Source organism: Acartia tonsa, chromosome 3, assembly GCF_053477335.1.
Source record: "Acartia tonsa isolate MP-2025a chromosome 3, ASM5347733v1, whole genome shotgun sequence".
NCBI classification, from domain to species: domain Eukaryota; kingdom Metazoa; phylum Arthropoda; class Copepoda; order Calanoida; family Acartiidae; genus Acartia; species Acartia tonsa.
In genome coordinates, this window is record NC_137262.1 from 42,617,353 (window position 1) to 42,640,080 (window position 22,728).

At 31.1% G+C, this 22,728-nt stretch overlaps 2 protein-coding genes across 2 annotated transcripts; one reads left to right on the plus strand and one right to left on the minus strand.

Moving 5' to 3' along the window:
- Positions 1–1,243: 1,243 nt before the first annotated feature.
- LOC145314894 (cytochrome P450 2C13, male-specific-like) lies at positions 1,244–7,159 on the minus strand. Its single transcript, XM_080154971.1, has 10 exons — positions 7,106–7,159; positions 6,520–6,587; positions 6,035–6,084; positions 5,537–5,610; positions 4,602–4,648; positions 3,610–3,695; positions 3,253–3,341; positions 2,843–2,876; positions 2,581–2,605; positions 1,244–1,397 (listed from the first exon to the last, which is right to left on the minus strand). Exons 1-10 carry the CDS (start codon positions 7,142–7,144, stop codon positions 1,244–1,246), a joined length of 666 nt encoding a protein of 221 aa, XP_080011097.1. The 5' UTR covers positions 7,145–7,159.
- A 2,499-nt stretch (positions 7,160–9,658) lies between these two features.
- On the plus strand, positions 9,659–22,592 carry LOC145315260 (trehalose transporter 1-like protein). Its single transcript, XM_080155288.1, has 16 exons — positions 9,659–9,729; positions 10,467–10,531; positions 11,006–11,073; positions 11,609–11,670; positions 12,128–12,176; positions 12,626–12,673; positions 12,786–12,850; positions 18,738–18,822; positions 18,945–19,030; positions 19,168–19,203; positions 19,717–19,812; positions 20,274–20,343; positions 20,725–20,795; positions 21,194–21,249; positions 21,884–22,006; positions 22,447–22,592. Exons 1-16 carry the CDS (start codon positions 9,691–9,693, stop codon positions 22,577–22,579), a joined length of 1,152 nt encoding a protein of 383 aa, XP_080011414.1. The 5' UTR covers positions 9,659–9,690; the 3' UTR covers positions 22,580–22,592.
- The last annotated feature ends 136 nt before the right edge of the window (positions 22,593–22,728 follow it).

Genomic DNA, 22,728 nt, shown 5'->3' on the forward strand with positions numbered 1-22,728 from the left:
AACACCCATAAGTAGCGAAGCACAAAAAATTTTGGGTTGGAATACGTAGAAGTAGATTTAAAGTGTATTTATTAAAATCAAGAATAGATTTATTGGAGAAATTAAACACAATACCTTGTTTTATTTTGTATGATGAAGACAGTTAAAGCAAATCACATACTAGATGCACATAACAATGAGAAAAAATATTTTGAAACTGTTAATGCAAAAAAGTTTTAAAATTGGACCAAAAATACCAAAGATATGGGGAAATATGTCAAACATATGTATAAAAATAGCCCAAAACCTGCTTAAAGGCAGTTTGGCTGCCATTGTTTCTTTTCTTAATACGCCAGAAATTTAATTTTAATATCTTTAACTGAAAAATTTTTGAAAATTGGACCATAAACACAAAAGATATAAGGGAAAATGTGAAAAATATAAAAACAGCCAAAAAACTGCAAAAAGGCAGTCTGACCGTCAATGTTGTTTTCTTCAAACGACAGGAAATTTAATTTTGATATATTTAACTGAAAAAATTTCGAAAATCGGACCATAAACATCAAAGATATGGCGAAAAATGTGAAAAATTTAAAAATAGCCAAAAACCTGCAAAAAGGCAGTCTGACCGCCATTGTTGTTTTCTTCAATTGACGGGAAATTTAATTTTGATATCTTTAACTGAAAAAATTTTGAAAATCGGACCATAAACACCAAAGATATTGGGAAAATTTGGAAAATATAAAAATAGCATAAAACCTGCTAAAAAGCAGTCTGACCGCCATTGATGTTTTATAGTTAATTGTGCTCCTTAATGATGGGAATGTTGTCAAAAAATTTCAGCTCTCTATATTTTATAGGAACCGAGAAAATCACGTTTCCCCCAATTCATTAATTACGGACAGACGGACGGACGGACGGACAGACGGACGGACATTGTGAATTATAGAGTAGCTTTGCTACTAAAAAGTAAAGAAATACATATGAAAAAAAATTTTTTTTTGCTAATATCTATAATTCAAAGTAGAACAATGTCTGCTGAACCGATTGGGCTCTACTTTTCATTGAATATACCTACTGTGGTGGTTTTAAGCTATTTATTAGGGAGTGGGAGCAAAAACATGCATATAACTTAACTTTAGATCAAATTCAGATTTGAAAAGTAATAGTGCTTAAAGAACTATTTTAGTTCCATACCAACCCCCCCCCCCATTTATGAATGAAAAATAAACAAAATAGCTATAACCCCAACTATATTAAAGATTTAATTCATAGTAAGGGGGAAGGGTTTATCAGTGCTCAACAGGTTACTTTTTGTGAAAGCACCTTTATTTCTAACAAAACAATTGTTAATGTTTGGTTCCTGTGGACAGAAATCTAGTATTGCAGGTACACACAACATCAGGATAACATTTATACTAGCAATGGATTTATTATTACTTGTTACACCACATTTTCATGTTTTCTCACAAAGTGAAACTCGCAGCGGGATAAAATAACAACACCCCCCATCCACCCCCGTTTTACCCCATCCCCTAACTCCAACAGAATAAAGAACTGTACAGTAAATGAGTTCCATTTTTGCAACCTAAATTGACGATTATTTCCCCCTGTTATAATATCCACGTATATTTTATATCCATTATACTAGGGAACAAATACAAGGAAAATTAACTCTGATTAACAAGAACGACTGAGTATATATGGATATTGGGACTTGATAATTTTTGTCTTCAATTCAGGTGCTAATATAGTTCTCATATATTGCTCAATAAGTTCTTAAATAGCAGGAGCCGGGGGATTGAGGTAAAGCTTAAAACTTGAATTAATTTTTGTATTTTTAAACTTTAGAATTCCCTGTTTTTTTGTCAATCAAAAAAATCTATTTATATAAAGTTATTCTTTCCGTTAATCTTAATACTCCTTTACTCCTATCTTTACACAAATTTTAGCATTAATTTTTATCTTTTCCCTAACCCTTCACAAATAAGCTTTCATTTTGAACTCATAGGTCTACTATAGGCTACGCCCCTATCAATTACGGGCTCTGTATTATAAAGTGATGGGATTGAAAAATAGCCTAAAACCTTCTCTAGACCTTTGTAAAGCTTCATTAAAATGGTTCAGTAGTTATTAGAATCTTAAGCTTTAGACAAAAAAACTTACCACTTTATATAAGAAATGTGTTGAAGTGTAGATGAGTTTATATAATTTTTTTTTTCAAATCAAGCAAAGTAAACATTTGACGAATCGAAATAAAACCAACATCACTAGACATATTTATATAGTGGCTACTCAAATAAAAAATAATCAAAACTTTTAATTTTTGGTGCACTAAAAACTAACAATTACTTTTTTTGCAGCAATATAGGAATAGCATCTACAAAAAAAAATGGCCAAAAAAGTTTTAATGTTTTCAAGTTTAAGTTTTTCTTGATTGACAGAAAATTTAATGTTTCTTTAGATGACATATCCCTCTAATATCTGGTTTCTTGCGTAACTAAAGGAAATGCAATTTCGGTTAACACTAAAATTAGCCATTAATAGAAAATCATAAAAATACAAAAAAAAGCATGAAAAAGTAATGAAATAAGATCTTACCTTCCTGTGTTCTTTACATACAAATCTTTTATTAGTTTTAATCTTTTATTTTAGAATTTTAACAAGAATGATCAAGCTTTTAAAATAAAATGAAAAGAAATGTAAATTGTAATGTCAAAAAATCTTGCAGAAAATCGTGTAGCAATTTCAATAAATATATTCTTGAATTGACAATAAATTATTAGCAACTATGTAGTAATTATATAAAATGCTTTTTAAGAATATTTGGGCTACTGAAAATATAATATAAGACAAAACTTTCCTAATTGCTTCATAAGCTTTAAAATATTGGGATCCTGAAAAAGAATTAATCTTAATTGGGATTTTTTTTTTACCTTCTTTAGATTTTTTGCCCGTTTCTACCTTTAAAAAGTTTTTTATCCCTTACAATGCAATGTTTTTAAAATGCATTCAAACTCAAACTTAAAATTAGGATGAGAAAGCAAAATAAAAATGAACGTTATGAACTGGCAACAATCATAAGCAGAAATTGGGTCATCCCCCTGGCAAAGTTAAGTTGGGTGGATACGCTACCCTACACTTATACCCATTGACAAAGGACTACCCCATAATACATCCAAGGGGGGGATTTAAGATAAAAATGTAACGCCCTCTAAAAATTTAAAGGGAGTGTTCTATGTGAATGACATTGCTTATAAGATTGTGACTAACCTGATAATGAAAAGTTTTCCCAACAGTAATCTTCCAAAGCACATTTATGACAGGTAAAGTAAACATACCCCGCATATCAATATATGTTCCTAAAAATAAAAAAATAATATTTAATAAATCAGTATGGCTCTATATTATTAGATAAATTACCCCTGGATTAAAAACAGTTTTTGAGCCATATTGAAAAAAATGTATAGTTTGACAATAAATGGTTGAACTAATTTAAATCCTATAAATAATAGATTTTTAACAATTTTCAGCACTTTTCATCTTATAGATAATACTGTTTATTTAAGATCATATTGGACCAAAGATACAACAAACTTAATTATTAGGTCTTCAAGGAATTTTAATTACCTTCAAATTGTTCAAGATGTGAAAGAAATTTATTTAATTCTTCAATAATAAGTTGGTCCATTGTTAATTTTCCAAAGCCAAAATCTCTATAAAAAAAAAACAAGGATAACAACATCCATAAAAGCTAACTTGTAGAGTATAAACTAAAGTGTGTTTAAACTTGATGTAAATTTGCGTAAATACAGGATACTGTTTAAGGACATATTTGCATTACTAGGACTTTGATTTAATTTTGGTATTGTACCTTGTTGTCCTAAAAATCATTGTTTCAAAAAATAGATGAATAGAATAAATATATCATACCAAATTGATGTAAAAAAAGTAAAAAATCATAATTTTTTAAACGGACTTTCTGGTAATGATGATTATAGAGTTTCTACTCTTCCTAAATCGTACACAAATTTTATATTAATCACATTTGAAAGATTAAAATCAGTAGGACAATTTTAACATTACGAACGGACGAGAGAACTGTCAGACAAAGTTTATCAAAAAGTAGCTCCTCTATTAAAAATACTATGGTTTTCAAATCCATGTAGAATTATTTTATGCTGCTATAAATTTGATTTTGATACATGAATTCTGTTTCATGTAATTGGATTTAAATCTTGTTTTTTAAGTACATAATTTTTCACCTCTACTGTGTTTTTATTATTTTCACTTGTACTAGTGGCTGCGCTCCTAGCATCTAGGGGCTCCGAGTTCGAAGAGAAAGGCATGGAGAACTCAATTGGTTCAGTAGTAATCGATATTTTAGACAAAAAAAACCTTATTACTTTATATTGTATAATAAAATATGTTTTTAACAATTTAGCCACTCTTTAACTAGAGTCTGTCAAAAAAAATTCAACTCATTTTTTCTAGTTTAATTAATTTTTTTAAACAGACGAACACTCTATTACCATAATGAAAGAATACTTTGGTTTTAAAGAACAATTTTCAATGAAACTTTGTTATCTTTATATTAAATTAAAAGATTAATCTAATCTCACCTTAGAGTTCTTACAACAAATTTTCTTTGATCTCTCCAAATGTTTCCCTGTATTAGAGTTTTTGGGTATAGTCCTTTCCACGACATCCCTCCATAAGGAGCGATTCTTCGTATTTTTAAAATGGCTTTTTATAGGTTATTTTAGGTTAGGTTAGGTTATATTGTGTTAGGTGATTACCCCACAGGGTTAGGTAATTGGCCCCGCAGGGTTAGAGCCCCCCGCAGGGGCTAGAAATAGGAGAAAAGCTACTGTGAAAAATACGAAGAATCGCTCCTTATGGAGGGATGTCGTGGAAAGGACTATACCCGAGTTTTTAGTTGCAAAGCTATTTATATTTTTTTGTCTGTCTGTCCTTCTGTCTGTGTGTACTGTTTTTATTTTATTTTTGGAGGTGCACTTTCCTTCACTCCTCATAACTTAACTTCTCCCCCTTCCTTTTTTATTTTCTCTTTACTAATTCTTTTCTGCAGCGTATGACCATGTATAGAAAAGGAAAAATCGTAAAAAAATATTACATTATCTTGTCCCTAATTTATAGGTTACTAGTGGCTACGCCCCTAGAAGCCTCTAGGGGTACTTAATTAAGGTAGGAGGGGGAAAAGTCAACCTCATACCATTTAAATTTGAGTTTCAAAAGAGTAAAAAATAATATTTTTTTTTGGGGGGGGAGGTAAAGACACCCTCTCCAAAAATAGTTTAAAACCTTCCCAGGACCTATAAGAAGCTTCACTGTAAAGGAGAATAATATCGGTCCAGTGGTTAGCGAGATCCTTCGGGACAGACAAAAAACGCTTACTACTTTATATAATAGGATACTATCAAACCTATTAGTGACATTGAAATTAATTATAACAAAAACAAATTTATTTATATCTATGTTTAATTGCATTCAAATTGATAACTATCACATTCACGCAGTTATAAATGTCACGCACCTGACTATGCATGATTCCAAGGATAGGTCCCCCAAACTGTCCACGGTTGGTTGACAGATATTTGTAAAGTGTTCCTAAATGTTTTAAGCATCAAATTAAATAATCATAAAAATAAAATTAATAATTCTTGGAAAGCAGACTTTTCAAGGTGCAGGCTGCAGTCAATTTAGATGAGTATTACAATGTTTAGCTTGTGGTAGCTGCGTGAATATTAAGGTGGCTGCGGCTGTAGTTTGCTTATACAAGTGTGGCTTTGGCTGGCGAGCTCTGCTCATTTAACACAAAATTATACAATATTTTGTAAAGGAGCACAACAAATCAGTTTTTAAATCGTTATCATATATAAGTTAGAAAATTGTGAGATATACTTGTAGTTATTACTGTTTTTAAAAAATTTATACAAGACAAAAGTTCTTATAAATTTAAGTAATATATTAAGATAGAGAAAGTCTAAGCTCTATGGAACACATTTTGCGTATTAAAAAAAATTCATCTAACCTTTATATTCATGAGTTCTATCTTGTACATTTGGATGGTTCATTAGATACCTAATTAGTTAATTAAATGAAAAACTTTTATATAATAAAAGATTTATTTATCTTAGATATATTGTATTTTTTGCAGGGCTCGTCAGCCGCGCGTTTGCACCGCGCCGACTAATTATCAAATTTAAACCCGTTTAGATGCTTGAAATTTTGCCAAATTTGGTTCATATTTAGACTTTCAGCTGACTTCATAAATTGTAAAAGGTTGATTTTCCTCAGACTTACAGCCGGCTGGCTCGCGGCTGCTGAGTCTTGCATTACTTTATTGTTATGAACTTGTGACATAATAAAAAGGATTTATGCATTTTTGACTGTTAAATGACTCAATGCAAACATACAAATTGAATAAGAAAATTGAAAAGTGCTCTGCAGGCAGTTTTAATTTCAAGTCTTCATAATTAAAAAAATATATCTTATTGTTTTTAAATGAATTATAACCTGTAAGTTTGAAAATCTCCCACAAGTACATTATGTTGGCTTAGGAATTTTGTATAACATAAACCATTCTAAAAAATATTATCATAGATAAAATTCTTAAAGAGCGAAGATGGTGCTTTCCTTTAAAGGGACTAGCAATGCAGAACTTCCTCACTCATTATTTTTTTAAAGATATGAGTTGTTATTGTTTTTATTTTCTTTATACATAGCTCCTGCGGTGTTTTCTGTACCCAATATGAAGTAACCTAATCTAAAGTAAAATACAAATATAATTGAAATAAATAAGTATTAAGTTTTGCATAAACTCTTTTGAAATCATAATTACGTATGACGACATTTTCAATCATATTATTATATAACATATTTTTAAGGAAGTTAAATAAAAGTAAATATTGCAAAATAATGATATTTTATCTAACAAAAATAAACATAATTCAGAACTTAAAGAAGTATATTATGGATAATTATATTTATAAATATAAAAGAAAAAACGAACAAACAAATTGATTACAGAGTAGCTTCGCTACTTAAAATACTGGTCGGATAAATTGAAAAGAAAAGCTTAACGTTTAAAAAGATATCCAACCTTTGCATATTTTCTGTAAAACTTGGCTACTTCATTCATAGGATCAGAGAGATCACTAGTCGGTAGTAAGATTAAGCATCCGAAGTTTACAATTTTTCTTTCTGTCAAAATAATCAGTATTTAGTCAAAATGTAATATTATTGCAAGGTACTTCTATCATGATGAAACAAAAAAGAACATGACGTAGACATAAAGCACTTGTATTGACTAATACCAAAAAAATTAATAATGATAAACGCGACATACGACAATAATTTTTCAGGAAATAAAAGTTATAGTATTTTTTTCTAAAATGACATAAAGGTATGAAAGGACTTGCAGACATTAGTTATACATCAGTTTTCCTTCTAATATATCTCATATATACTTTTTTGATTTTGATAGTTGAGAGTAATATTTATGTTGAGGTGCTATATCCCTGGTGAGAAAAAACTCAACATGTCCAAAATATGGTACGTAGAGCCAGGATGCTGGTAGGTTTCTCCATCTAAATAAACAAAAACAATTATGACAACATTAATGAGTAGCGAAGTAAAAAATTTAAATGGTTGGAAAAATCTACAAAAGGAGCAGATGTTTAGTTGTTACAATTGAGACAAGGATGACAATATCAATAAGTAGCTAAGCTTAGAAAAATCATTTATAGAGAAACAGGCAAACTAATCAAAGAGTAGTTTTAAAAAGAAATGAAGGGGGAGTGAAAGAATATGCGAAAAATCAAAGAAAATTAAAAAATCTTTCTAAAATATAAGTATTAAATTCTTTTGAACCTGAACGACAGACTAATGGGCAAAAAAAAAATTTTACTTGATGCTCATTGGTTAAAAGATTTTTCTCCAAATATTTTAGAAAAATCAAACGAGAACATCACATTTCCTCCCTAGCATTATAGAAGAATTGACGGACGGACGGACTGACAAAGTGGATTATAGAGTAACTTCGCTACATAAAATGTAGGTCCAGTCTTAAATCTTGATATAATAAAAGACGTTCAAAATGGAACCTTCTGTTGTGTCAGATTCATGAGATTGATAAATCAATTATAGTAACATTAGGGTAGGGAGGGTGGGGGGGGGGGGGTTGCCTTAACCAAAGTTATACAAACCTAAACAACTAGGAAGGATCGCAGCAGTAATTTCTGTTTATGTCTGTCTGCAGCAAAATTACTGTGACCCCTGTTTGTTGTAAAATAGGTAATTTAAATAATACTTACTTTTTTCTCAGCAACCAATCGAGGTAGTAGATTGTAAAAAGTATAAGAATTGGAGTTAAAAAATCCATTTTATTTTACTGAAAATAATATATCAAATCTTTTTAGGAATAAGATATGTAATTAATCTCTCTGTTTATTTATATTTTTAACAAACAGAAGCTTAATTACTTTTCTCTTCTTACACTTTTTTGCGTCAATTGACATTAAACTTCTTTTTATATGTATATAGTATTGGTTTTCTTGAAATACTAAACCAAGTAAAATGTAATGAATGATCTTTACTGTGTGAAAATCTAAATCTAATCCTTTTCAAAGTTATTACAATGGTAAGTTTAGAATTTCAAAACAAGTTAAAATTATTTTCCTAAGGAACCCAGTAATAGTGTCGGACTGATTATGACGTAAAAAAATAATTAGCCAATGAGAGGCCATTATTGACCAATGGTAAAATTTATAGTGGCCTCTCATTGGCTAATTATTTTTTTTACGTCATAATCAGTCCGACACTTTTACAGGGTTCTTTCCTAAGAAGTAAGATGTAGGAAGAATATATGTCTGTCTATCTGTAAATATCTCGCTAATCGCTGCACTAAACATAAATCTAGGAAATTTCAATAAATGTTGGGTAGAGTTGAGTTCTACCTATTTTCATGGTGAGTAATCCAACCCTCTCACAAAAAATCACTCGGTTCAAACCTCCTTTAACCCCGCCAAAAAGCCTCTAGGGGCGTAACCTAGTAAAGTAACTTACATATAGAAGAATCGGGCAAATATGATTTTAGAAATTTTCTGAATTAATCAATACAAGATATAATTAACTTCAATAATTTTCAAAGTGAAAATATGTAGATTTTTTTCCACTACTTGTCTACATCAAATTTGGTTTGGCATTTAAAAACTTTCATTATCATTTTACTTTAGTATTACGATCAATTAAATAAATTCTTTAAGTAATTAATATTCTATAATTTGAAGTTTCAAGAAATATTAACTTTTTATTGAAGAAACAACTTTTCAAATAAAGAAATGGTATGATATATTAAAATATTCAATATATACACAAAACAATGACCAAATGTCCAAGGAAAGTAGAAAAGTACAAGGCCTTTTCTATGAGATGTAAAGGTTGTAAGTAAGAAAGAAAAATATTATTTATTGACGACAATAATTTCTCTGTCAAAATATCCACGTATTCTATATACATTTTTTCAATTTACTAAATGGGGGAGGGGGGTTGAGTGGGGGAACTGTAGTCGCAAGTCACTTTAAGGGGAACTGCCTAAAATTGAAACAATGCCTATATGACAATATTGCTTGTCCTTCCCTGTATTGTATGATTAATTTTATTCTAGTCTTAAATAATTTCTAAACAATGAACAACAATTTACAAAATATGCAGTTAAAAAATCAGGTTAGTGAAAACGTTAACTTTATTAATGCTTAAATTAGCATTTTTACTTTTCTATTATATTATTGCGTTCTTAAATTAAATTTATTTTCTTTAAAGCTTGTAAGAGTGTCTCTCAATAAAAGGGGTCAAATTAAAAAGTATTTGGGTGCAGTGTACTGATTGACGTAATATTTGCTTCAAATATGACGTCAATCACAAAAGTTTGGCAAAACGTAGTAACATTTATCCCCTTTTCAGAAGACACTTTCTCGTATTCATTCGAATCCGGTGGATAGGAACCGGTTCTCATCCAAAACCAGTTTTTTTAACCCGTGCTTTCGGCACCTCGGGGCTAAAAAAACTGGGTTTAACCTTACAATTGTACATTCTATATCCGCGGAAAGCTGTTTATAATACGATGCGAGAAATAACTATTACCACCTTCTTTTCTCTGACACTAACTTTTATTGAACATTTAGATTTCAGTGAAAAATAATAATCAAAATCTCATTTAGGTGATAAGTAGAGCACTTGGATTTTTTGAGAAATTCTCGAATATCCTAATAAATTTTTCTCCTAGCAGACTAATATAATGATAACCCTTAACCCCCCCCCTCTCTCCTTATGATTTTTCCTCGTTCTTTATCCTGAACATGGAGGAATGTACTGACTAATATCTGAGGACTATATTAGCAACCTAAATTGACGACAAAAATTTCCTGACCCACAATATCCACGTATTCTATATCCATTTTTAGGTGTTGGTAGCCCTATCAGCTGGCAGCCTAACTTTCTGTGTGGGTTCACATGTAGCCTTATCATCTAGGGACTCATAATTAAAATACGTAGTCTGCTACTTTAATATATTTTTCCGAATTGAGTCTTTTCAAGTCTTTTGAAATCCACATTTCAAAACATCATATATATTGAAGAAGTTGAAATTGTGATTACGGACAAAGTGATGTAAAGACTAGATGTTAAGTGGTTAAAAATCATTTGAAAATTTTATTTTTTTAATCACGAAACCTTTATATTTTTCAATAATTGTATTTTTGTAGCATGACTGACTGACAGACCGACAGACCAAGTAAATTATATACTGGTTGTTTATTGGTCATAGAGAATCTTTAAAAAAAAAATTAGCTGTCCATCTTAAATAGCAGCCAAGAAAATCACATTTCCACCATAGAACTACTGACTGACGGCTGTGTAAAGACAAACAAAGTGAGTTATAGATTAGCTTCGCTACTAAAAATCTTCCATGTTTACCTATGTATTTTAAATTGTTGATCTTTAATAGTATTATACCTGTTCTTACACAAGATGGACTATTGGTACAAGACTTTCAAACAGCAGCTTGGATAGGTAACAATACAACAAAGACGTTTATGTCTAATTCATAACGAACCTTTTTTTTTATAAACCCTTAAGTGAGTCAGCGTAAAGTGCCATTGTGACGTCATGAAAATACATCTAAAAGGGAGGGATAAGATGAGAAGCGGTAAAGGAAACCATAAAAAGAGACGAATAAAAGACGTATTTTTATGACGTCACACATGGCACTTTATGCTGTCTCACTTAAGGTTTTTATAAAAAAAAGGTTGTCATGAATTAGCCATAATCGTCCTATTTAGGTAAAATATTTTGTTACATAAAGTAGTAAGTTTTTTTTTGTCTGTACCGTAAGATCTCCGTAACTACTAAACTGATTGTGTTCTCTATTTTAAAGAAGCTTTACATAGGTTCCGGGATGGTTTAAGTCATTTTAATTTTATGATTAAGTCTTAGGATGGTTTATGGATATGTTTCTGACGCCCCTAGAAACAACGAACACAGCCGCTGAAATTATTATGCAACTATGTTAATACTAGGATATAATTATTAAAAGATTTATTTTTAGCTACAAGCTTTGCAATAGTGGCGGTGCCTTCACCTATACTGGGAGGATTTCTCAGTGATAAGGTTTGGTTTTTAGTTGCGAAGCTACTCTATAATCTACTTTGTATGTCAGTCAGTAGTGATGTGGAAGAATTGTTATTTTCTCGGCTGTCTTATAAGAAGGACGGATGGCATATTTGTAAAGATTCCTTCTACAAATGGGAATATAACTTACTTGTTCCGTTGGTATATAAGTCATGCTATAAAAATATTAACATAGATTATCATTTTAAAGATATGATCACATCTGCTTTTTAACTTAACTTTGTCCGTTTGTCATCCTTGAATATAGTCCTTCGCCATCCTTACAAAATATTCAGTAACTGTAATAATTAAGTTGTTAGTTTCCAGATAAAGAAACCTAGGGCCTAATGTCTTAATTCTAGAGTAGCTACGATACTAAAAAGATGAAAGTACAGTATTCACAAGAATACCTTACAGAAACTTCATTTAAAGTAAAGTTATGTCTTTATTATTTTAGTTTGGAAGGAAACGAATGGCTATGCTATCAAACATTCCTATCTTAGCAGGTATCATTCTTATACTTTTCATCAATTTTATGGTAACCAGGGCTCAGCATTCGCCCGGCAGCCGTGTGTTAGTGAAATTGTCATATTATAAATTAAATATTCAGCTTTATGTCTAGATCTGTTCCTTAAAAGATAATTTATATTTTGGAACATTTTTTTTGGCACACAAACGCTTAAATTTAAGCCCTACCGAGCCCTGTTTTTAATATTTTAGTTTTAGTATTTGTTTAATTCTATTAATTGTGAATTATTTAATTACATCTTTGGTCTTTTTAAATATGAAGCTTTTCTACAGTTAGACTGAATTTTTGTGTCTCTGATTTGTTCAGCTTCGCTTTTATGGATGTTGTCATCCTTGTTTTCCTGTCTGTAAGAGGTCGGACAAAATCACCAGGATTTAAATAATTGGAAAGACTTTGTTTTGTGATATTCAATTTCCTCCATTTTAGGATTAATTTTGATGGCAACAGCAAATTCCTTTCTTACGTTAATAATAGGTAAACAAAATACTTTTTTATTAAGTATATATAGTATTTTCTAATCTATTTTAAAATAAGGGTTTCTGTGCTCGCTAATCACTTTAAGGAAAAAACATTAATTTATTTTTAGGAAGATGCATTAGTTCATTTGGAGTATGGATTGCCTACCCTTGCGCAAATGTATTAGTGTCAGAGGTTAGAATTTAAATTTTTTATTTCATGGATTGTACCTTCTAATATTTATAGGTTGCAGATCCAATTAGAGAGGTTCCCTTGCAGTTGTACCAACTATATTTCTATCTGTTGGACTATCCCTTATTATTATTATAGGTTGTACATCCAAGTATGAGAGGTTCTCTTGCAGTAGTACCAACTATATTTCTATCTGTTGGACTATCTCTTGTTATTATTATTATAGGTTGTACATCCAAGTATGAGAGGTTCCCTTGCAGTAGTACCAACTATATTTATATTTGTTGGACTATCTCTTGTTATTATCATTATTACTATTATAGGTTGTATATCCAAGTATAAGAGGTTCCCTTGCAGTAGTACCAACTATATTTCTATCTGCTGGACTATCCCATGTTATTATTATTATTATAGGTTGTACATCCAAGTATGAGAGGTTCCCTTGCAGTAGTACCAACTATATTTCTATCTGTTGGACTATCCCTTGTTATTATTATTATTATAGGTTGTACATCCAAGTATAAGAGGTTCCCTTGCAGTAGTACCAACTATATTTCAATCTGTTGGAGTATCCCTTGTTATTATTATTATTATAGGTTGTACATCCAAGTATGAGAGGTTCCCTTGCAGTAGTACCAACTATATTTCTATCTGTTGGACTGTCCCTTGTTATTATTATTATTATAGGTTGTACATCCAAGTATGAGAGGTTCCCTTGCAGTAGTACCAACTATATTTCTATCTGTTGGACTATCCCTTGTTATTATTATTATTATAGGTTGTACATCCAAGTATGAGAGGTTCCCTTGCAGTAGTACCAACTATATTTCTATCTGTTGGACTATCCCTTGTTATAATTATCATTATAGGTTGTACATCCAAGTATGAGAGGTTCCCTTGCAGTAGTACCAACTATATTTCTATCTGTTGGACTATCCCTTGTTATAATTATTACTATAGGTTGTACATCCAAGTATGAGAGGTTCCCTTGCAGTAGTACCAACTATATTTCTATCTGTTGGACTGTCCCTTGTTATTATTATTATTTTTATAGGTTTTACATTCCAAGTATGAGAGGTTCCCTTGCAGTAGTACCAACTATATTTCTATCTGTTGGACTATCCCTTGTTATAATTATTATTATAGGTTGTACATCCAAGTATGAGAGGTTCCCTTGCAGTAGTACCAACTATATTTCTATCTGTTGGACTATCGCTTGATATTATTATTATTATAGTTTGTACATCCAAGTATGAGAGGTTCCCTTGCAGTAGTACCAACTATATTTCTATCTGTTGGACTATCCCTTGTTATAATTATTACTATAGGTTGTACATCCAAGTATGAGAGGTTCCCTTGCAGTAGTACCAACTATATTTCTATCTGTTGGACTATCCCTTGTTATTATTATTATAATAGGTTGTACATCCAAGTATGAGAGGTTCCTTTGCAGTAGTTCCAACTATATTTCTATCTGTTGGACTATCCCTTGTTATTATTATTATAGGTTGTACATCCAAGTATGAGAGGTTCCCTTGCAGTAGTACCAACTATATTTCTATCTGTTGGACTATCCCTTGTTATTATTATTATAGGTTGTACATCCAAGTATGAGAGGTTCCCTTGCAGTAGTACCAACTATATTTCAATCTGTTGGACTATCCCTTGTTATAATTATCATTATAGGTTGTACATCCAAGTATGAGAGGTTCCCTTGCAGTAGTACCAACTATATTTCTATCTGTTGGACTATCCCTTGTTATTATTATTATTATAGGTTGTACATCCAAGTATGAGAGGTTCTCTTGCAGTAGTACCAACTATATTTCTATCTGTTGGACTATCCCTTGTTATTATTATTATTATAGGTTGTACATCCAAGTATGAGAGGTTCCCTTGCAGTAGTACCAACTATATTTCAATGTGTTGGACTATCCCTTGTTATAATTATCATTATAGGTTGTACATCCAAGTATGAGAGGTTCCCTTGCAGTAGTACCAACTATATTTCTATCTGTTGGACTATCCCTTGTTATTATTATTATTATAGGTTGTACATCCAAGTATGAGAGGTTCCCTTGCAGTAGTACCAACTATATTTCAATCTGTTGGACTATCCCTTGTTATAATTATCATTATAGGTTGTACATCCAAGTATGAGAGGTTCCCTTGCAGTAGTACCAACTATATTTCTATCTGTTGGACTATCCCTTGTTATTATTATTATTATAGGTTGTACATCCAAGTATGAGAGGTTCCCTTGCAGTAGTACCAACTATATTTCTATCTGTTGGACTATCCCTTGTTATTATTATTATTATAGGTTGTACATCCAAGTATGAGAGGTTCCCTTGCAGTAGTACCAACTATATTTCTATCTGTTGGACTATCCCTTGTTATTATTATTATTATAGGTTGTACATCCAAGTATGAGAGGTTCCCTTGCAGTAGTACCAACTATATTTCTATCTGTTGGACTATCCCTTGTTATTATTATTATTATAGGTTGTACATCCAAGTATGAGAGGTTCCCTTGCAGTAGTACCAACTATATTTCAATCTGTTGGACTATCCCTTGTTATAATTATCATTATAGGTTGTACATCCAAGTATGAGAGGTTCCCTTGCAGTAGTACCAACTATATTTCTATCTGTTGGACTATCCCTTGTTATTATTATTATTATTTTTATAGGTTGTACATCCAAGTATGAGAGGTTCCCTTGCAGTAGTACCAACTATATTTCTATCTGTTGGACTATCCCTCGTTATTATTATTATTATAGGTTGTACATCCAAGTATGAGAGGTTCCCTTGCAGTAGTACCAACTATATTTCTATCTGTTGGACTATTCCATGTTATAATTATTATTATAGGTTGTACATCCAAGTATGAGAGGTTCCCTTGCAGTAGTACCAACTATATTTCTATCTGTTGGACTATCCCTTGTTATTATTATTATAGGTTGTACATCCAAGTATGAGAGGTTCCCTTGCAGTAGTACCAACTATATTTCAATCTGTTGGACTATCCCTTGTTATAATTATCATTATAGGTTGTACATCCAAGTATGAGAGGTTCCCTTGCAGTAGTACCAACTATATTTCTATCTGTTGGACTATCCCTTGTTATTATTATTATTATAGGTTGTACATCCAAGTATGAGAGGTTCCCTTGCAGTAGTACCAACTATATTTCTATCTGTTGGACTATCCCTTGTTATTATTATTATTATAGGTTGTACATCCAAGTATGAGAGGTTCCCTTGCAGTAGTACCAACTATATTTCAATGTGTTGGACTATCCCTTGTTATAATTATCATTATAGGTTGTACATCCAAGTATGAGAGGTTCCCTTGCAGTAGTACCAACTATATTTCTATCTGTTGGACTATCCCTTGTTATTATTATTATTATAGGTTGTACATCCAAGTATGAGAGGTTCCCTTGCAGTAGTACCAACTATATTTCAATCTGTTGGACTATCCCTTGTTATAATTATCATTATAGGTTGTACATCCAAGTATGAGAGGTTCCCTTGCAGTAGTACCAACTATATTTCTATCTGTTGGACTATCCCTTGTTATTATTATTATTATAGGTTGTACATCCAAGTATGAGAGGTTCCCTTGCAGTAGTACCAACTATATTTCTATCTGTTGGACTATCCCTTGTTATTATTATTATTATAGGTTGTACATCCAAGTATGAGAGGTTCCCTTGCAGTAGTACCAACTATATTTCTATCTGTTGGACTATCCCTTGTTATTATTATTATTATAGGTTGTACATCCAAGTATGAGAGGTTCCCTTGCAGTAGTACCAACTATATTTCTATCTGTTGGACTATCCCTTGTTATTATTATTATTATAGGTTGTACATCCAAGTATGAGAGGTTCCCTTGCAGTAGTACCAACTATATTTCAATCTGTTGGACTATCCCTTGTTATAATTATCATTATAGGTTGTACATCCAAGTATGAGAGGTTCCCTTGCAGTAGTACCAACTATATTTCTATCTGTTGGACTATCCCTTGTTATTATTATTATTATTTTTATAGGTTGTACATCCAAGTATGAGAGGTTCCCTTGCAGTAGTACCAACTATATTTCTATCTGTTGGACTATCCCTCGTTATTATTATTATTATAGGTTGTACATCCAAGTATGAGAGGTTCCCTTGCAGTAGTACCAACTATATTTCTATCTGTTGGACTATTCCATGTTATAATTATTATTATAGGTTGTACATCCAAGTATGAGAGGTTCCCTTGCAGTAGTACCAACTATATTTCTATCTGTTGGACTATCCCTTGTTATTATTATTATAGGTTGTACATCCAAGTATGAGAGGTTCCCTTGCAGTAGTACCAACTATATTTCAATCTGTTGGACTATCCCTTGTTATAATTATCATTATAGGTTGTACATCCAAGTATGAGAGGTTCCCTTGCAGTAGTACCAACTATATTTCTATCTGTTGGACTATCCCTTGTTATTATTATTATTATAGGTTGTACATCCAAGTATGAGAGGTTCCCTTGCAGTAGTACCAACTATATTTCTATCTGTTGGACTATCCCTTGTTATTATTATTATTATAGGTTGTACATCCAAGTATGAGAGGTTCCCTTGCAGTAGTACCAACTATATTTCAATGTGTTGGACTATCCCTTGTTATAATTATCATTATAGGTTGTACATCCAAGTATGAGAGGTTCCCTTGCAGTAGTACCAACTATATTTCTATCTGTTGGACTATCCCTTGTTATTATTATTATTATTTTTATAGGTTGTACATCCAAGTATGAGAGGTTCCCTTGCAGTAGTACCAACTATATTTCTATCTGTTGGACTATCCCTTGTTATTATTATTTTTATAGGTTGTACATCCAAGTATAAGAGGTTCCCTTGCAGTAGTACCAACTATATTTCTATCTGTTGGACTATCCCTTGTTATTATTATTATTATAGGTTGTACATCCAAGTATGAGAGGTTCCCTTGCAGTAGTACCAACTATATTTCAATCTGTTGGACTATCCCTTGTTATAATTATCATTATAGGTTGTACATCCAAGTATGAGAGGTTCCCTTGCAGTAGTACCAACTATATTTCTATCTGTTGGACTATCCCTTGTTATTATTATTATTATAGGTTGTACATCCAAGTATGAGAGGTTCCCTTGCAGTAGTACCAACTATATTTCTATCTGTTGGACTATCCCTTGTTATTATTATTATTATAGGTTGTACATCCAAGTATGAGAGGTTCCCTTGCAGTAGTACCAACTATATTTCTATCTGTTGGACTATCCCTTGTTATTATTATTATTATAGGTTGTACATCCAAGTATGAGAGGTTCCCTTGCAGTAGTACCAACTATATTTCTATCTGTTGGACTATCCCTTGTTATTATTATTATTATAGGTTGTACATCCAAGTATGAGAGGTTCCCTTGCAGTAGTACCAACTATATTTCAATCTGTTGGACTATCCCTTGTTATAATTATCATTATAGGTTGTACATCCAAGTATGAGAGGTTCCCTTGCAGTAGTACCAACTATATTTCTATCTGTTGGACTATCCCTTGTTATTATTATTATTATTTTTATAGGTTGTACATCCAAGTATGAGAGGTTCCCTTGCAGTAGTACCAACTATATTTCTATCTGTTGGACTATCCCTCGTTATTATTATTATTATAGGTTGTACATCCAAGTATGAGAGGTTCCCTTGCAGTAGTACCAACTATATTTCTATCTGTTGGACTATTCCATGTTATAATTATTATTATAGGTTGTACATCCAAGTATGAGAGGTTCCCTTGCAGTAGTACCAACTATATTTCTATCTGTTGGACTATCCCTTGTTATTATTATTATTATAGGTTGTACATCCAAGTATGAGAGGTTCCCTTGCAGTAGTACCAACTACTTTTCTATCTGTTGGATTGACCCTTGCTTATCTCTTAGGTAAAACAATAAATATAGAATGTCTAGATGTTCAATTCCGTAACAGGACCAATAAGAACAAGGTGTAGGAACAATTCTACCATATCACTGGTTATTTAAAGTGTTAAAAATCTTTTTTTCAGGATATGTTTTAGATTCTTGGAGGCTGATGTGTTGGATTTTATTATTTCAACCTTTACTTACACTTCTTGCAATGGCTTTAATAAAGGTATCTCTTTATATTTTGATTTGAAAGTAAAAATTATGTTATTGCAAGGTTTCGTGTTTTTTTATACATATTAATTATTAAGATTTTGTACAATTAGGCTTTGAATTTTAATATATTTTCAAATTCTTATTTTATAGGAGTCACCATACTGGCTTGTTCAACATAACAGGAAGGTAAAAATGTTATTTCATTTAAGTAATATCATTTTTTTTATTTAAGGTCATTTCCTTTTGATCAAAGAGCTTAGAGGGAGCAAGCATTGGGCTGTAAATTATACTGGTATCCAAAGTTTTATCAACAAGTTCTATCATTCGTTAGTTTAAAACTAGCAGTGTTCATAAAAAGTATTCTAATTTTCTAAAAGAACAAATTTGATAATCATCATTAAGATATCTACCTTTGCTTTAATCTCATCCTGAGACATTCGATTTAAGTGTTTTGGCTATAAATTATTTTGTTTTATATGGATCAATTTGTGACCAACAACTGAATTAACTCGAAAATATAAGTGTTAAGGTTTAGTGATTTAAAACTTTTTTAGGGGGCAAAGCTTAGTAGTAATGACGACTTTTTTATGTGCCCTCCAAATATTTTTTTTATTTCTTTGGCTTGTTGGCTAATGGCTATACCTTATTCTTGATATTAATGACAAAAATATTTCTTTTAATCTCTGTTAAATGTTAAAGTTAGAAGCTGAAGACAGTTTAAAATGGTACCGAGGTCCTGATTATAATATCACTGAAGAAATTAATGAAATAATCAACAAGAAAGAAGATAACCACGTAAAATATTTTCCAGTATGGCTTCGAAACCGATTAAATCCGCTGGATTATAACTGGTTCTCAGCCATGCATTATATGTATACCATCATATCACAGACAATTATCCTCAGTTATTAAAATAAAAATCTTAAAATAAAACAGGTTATGCCGGGACTAGAATAATTGATTTCATGCTATTATATTTTTCATTTTAATATCCGCGGAAAAATGTCTATAATACGATGCGATAAATAACTATTACTGATATTCTATTTAAATGATTTTAGAAAGTGTGAAGTGAATAATTTATTGTTTAGTAGTAATATATTTGATGGTTTATACAATTCTAAACTATTTATAAGTGAGCTGTCATTTGATTCTATAGATGACAGACAAACCAGTTGCATAGAAACTACTCTGTACTAAACATATCAAATATGTATATTAAATTCTTAACATATATAAATAATGCGTTATTTTAGGAAGAAAAGAAAGAAAGTAAATTGTCAACAATATTTTCCATCAGATTTTTGAAAGCACAACTTTGTACAGGTTTGATATTAATGTTTGAACAATGGATTTATTATTACTTGGATCTTACACCAAATTTTCATGTTCTTTATTAAAGTGAACTCTGTAGCGGGCTAAAAAAACACGATCTTTCCCCCTTTATTCCATCCCCTCTCCTCCTAAATAAAAACGGCCCGACCAATAAATGCAAGGGGAAATTGTAGACGACAAGGCATAATATCCACGTATATTCTACATCCATTGTTTGGGCTTGAATATGAATTTTTAAAATCATACCACTCTTTATTAAGATATAGTTATTTTTTAGCCCTTTTTTTAGAATCTAAAATAAAATTTTTAAATAGCTATAAACCCACAACTCATATTTTAAAGAAGGTTTTGTTTAATGAACTATGTTTGCAGGAATAATGTTATTCTTATACCAATTTGCTGGACTATCTACCTTGGTTATTTTTATGGTAAATATTTTTCAGGTAAAAGAAGATAATTTTCTTAGTTTTTTTTAAAACAAATGTAGCAAAATTAAATAATTACTTACATGTCTTATAATATAGATTGTTTAATTGTAAATATTTATCGAACCGCATTATAGACAGATTTCTGCGGAGATAAAAATAAAAACTTAGAAGCTTAAAAACAGTTATGTTAGCTCTAATTTGCCCAAGGCCCGGGCTAACAAAACTTATCTTAATTTTATGTGTTTTATACTATTAGTGGGAAATTGTCTGTAATATGATGCGATACAAGATTTTTTAGTATGACAGTGGATATTACTCGGTTCCGATGCTATAACGGAAATATAATCAAATTAACTTTCCAAAGTTGTGATAATGAAATTAAATTGTTTGTGAACATTCTATTATGTATTAAGGATGCAAATCTATCTTTTGACCCGAAACTTGCTCCGGTTCTAGTAGGGGGTACCAGGTTATTTTATATATATTTTTTTGTACTAAACTCAGAGAGAGAGAGGGGGTAATGGGCTGCTTATTACACTAGTCCCCAAAGTTTTATAATAACATTTTCTTATTTAACAACTTTGGGGACTTTGTTGAATTTTAATTGGTTGAGCTATTAAGTTAAGTGTTCAAACGTTTCCACCACTAATTTTGATCAACAGAAGAAGTAATTTTGTGTAGCACCGTTTGGGATGTTCATCAATTAATCGGTCATTAGATCAATTAGATCCTTGAGTAAAACTACTCTTCAAGACTAGCAAATCTTTATGTCTAGTTTTTCATCATTATTATAACTACTAAATTGTACATGTTTAACTTTTTGTCTGCATAATGCACAACTAGTATTGGACTTAATATTTCAATATTTCTTGTTTCAAGCTGTATACCATAAGCATAATAAAGGGATGTTTACCCCCCTCAAACTTTGAAAACACTCATTTTACCCCCCTTAAAATTTAAATAAATACATTAGATTACCCCCCTTAAACCTTTGTAACCCCTCATTTTACCCCACTCAATATAAAAAACTTGGACGTCAGTGATCGTAAGTCTAATATACAAAAATAATTAAAAACTTAAACTGAAATAATTTTTCTTTCTAGGATTTTTATTGGTATATTAACTTCAATAGCCATGAAGAATGGAAATAGAAAACTGATTATGTGCGCTTGTACATTACTTCTTTGTATATGCACGTCCTTGTTAGCTGGAGTTACATATTACAGGTTTTTATCTACTAGTAAAAATATAGCTTGTAAGTTTAGCATTGGTCCGTCCATGTCCAATCAATTTTGACATTGTTTCAGAGTTCCCATTTATATTTAGATATAATCCGAAAGGCTTTTTATTAGATATAGTGTCCTATAAAACTTAATCTTTGAATGCTAAATGCTTGGAGTAATATTGTAAGCGTAGCATCTACATATAAATTTATGTATCAAAATAAATGACGTTCTCTCAATTTTGGTAAAACTTTTTGAAAACAACTGTAACCAACAACTCTGATTGAATTCAAAATTATATTTGGTAAATTAGAAAAAAAGGTTAAAAACATATTAAAGCATAATGCAGTTTCTAGGATGATTTAATTTTCACTTTGACTTACTTATTTACAAATCTAAGTTTTCTTTTAATTTTATTGATATCTTAACAATAATAATTGCAGAGGTGCGTATCCCGACAGTCCCACATGGCTAGGGTTCCTACCCTTCCCCTTCATCCTGTTCATGTTCATAGCCCATGCCTTCTTCATTGCCGTTGTCAGCCTCATCTGTATCGTAAAAAATCATCTGTACTGAGGCATTCCCCACAGCCATCAGGAAATAATACTTTAACTTAACTTATGCTTTCTTTCAGAATTTCAATTTAGTTGTTTTTTTATATTTATATAGCATGTAATTACATTCTAAAAAAACGAATAATCATTCAATTTACCAATACTAAGGTT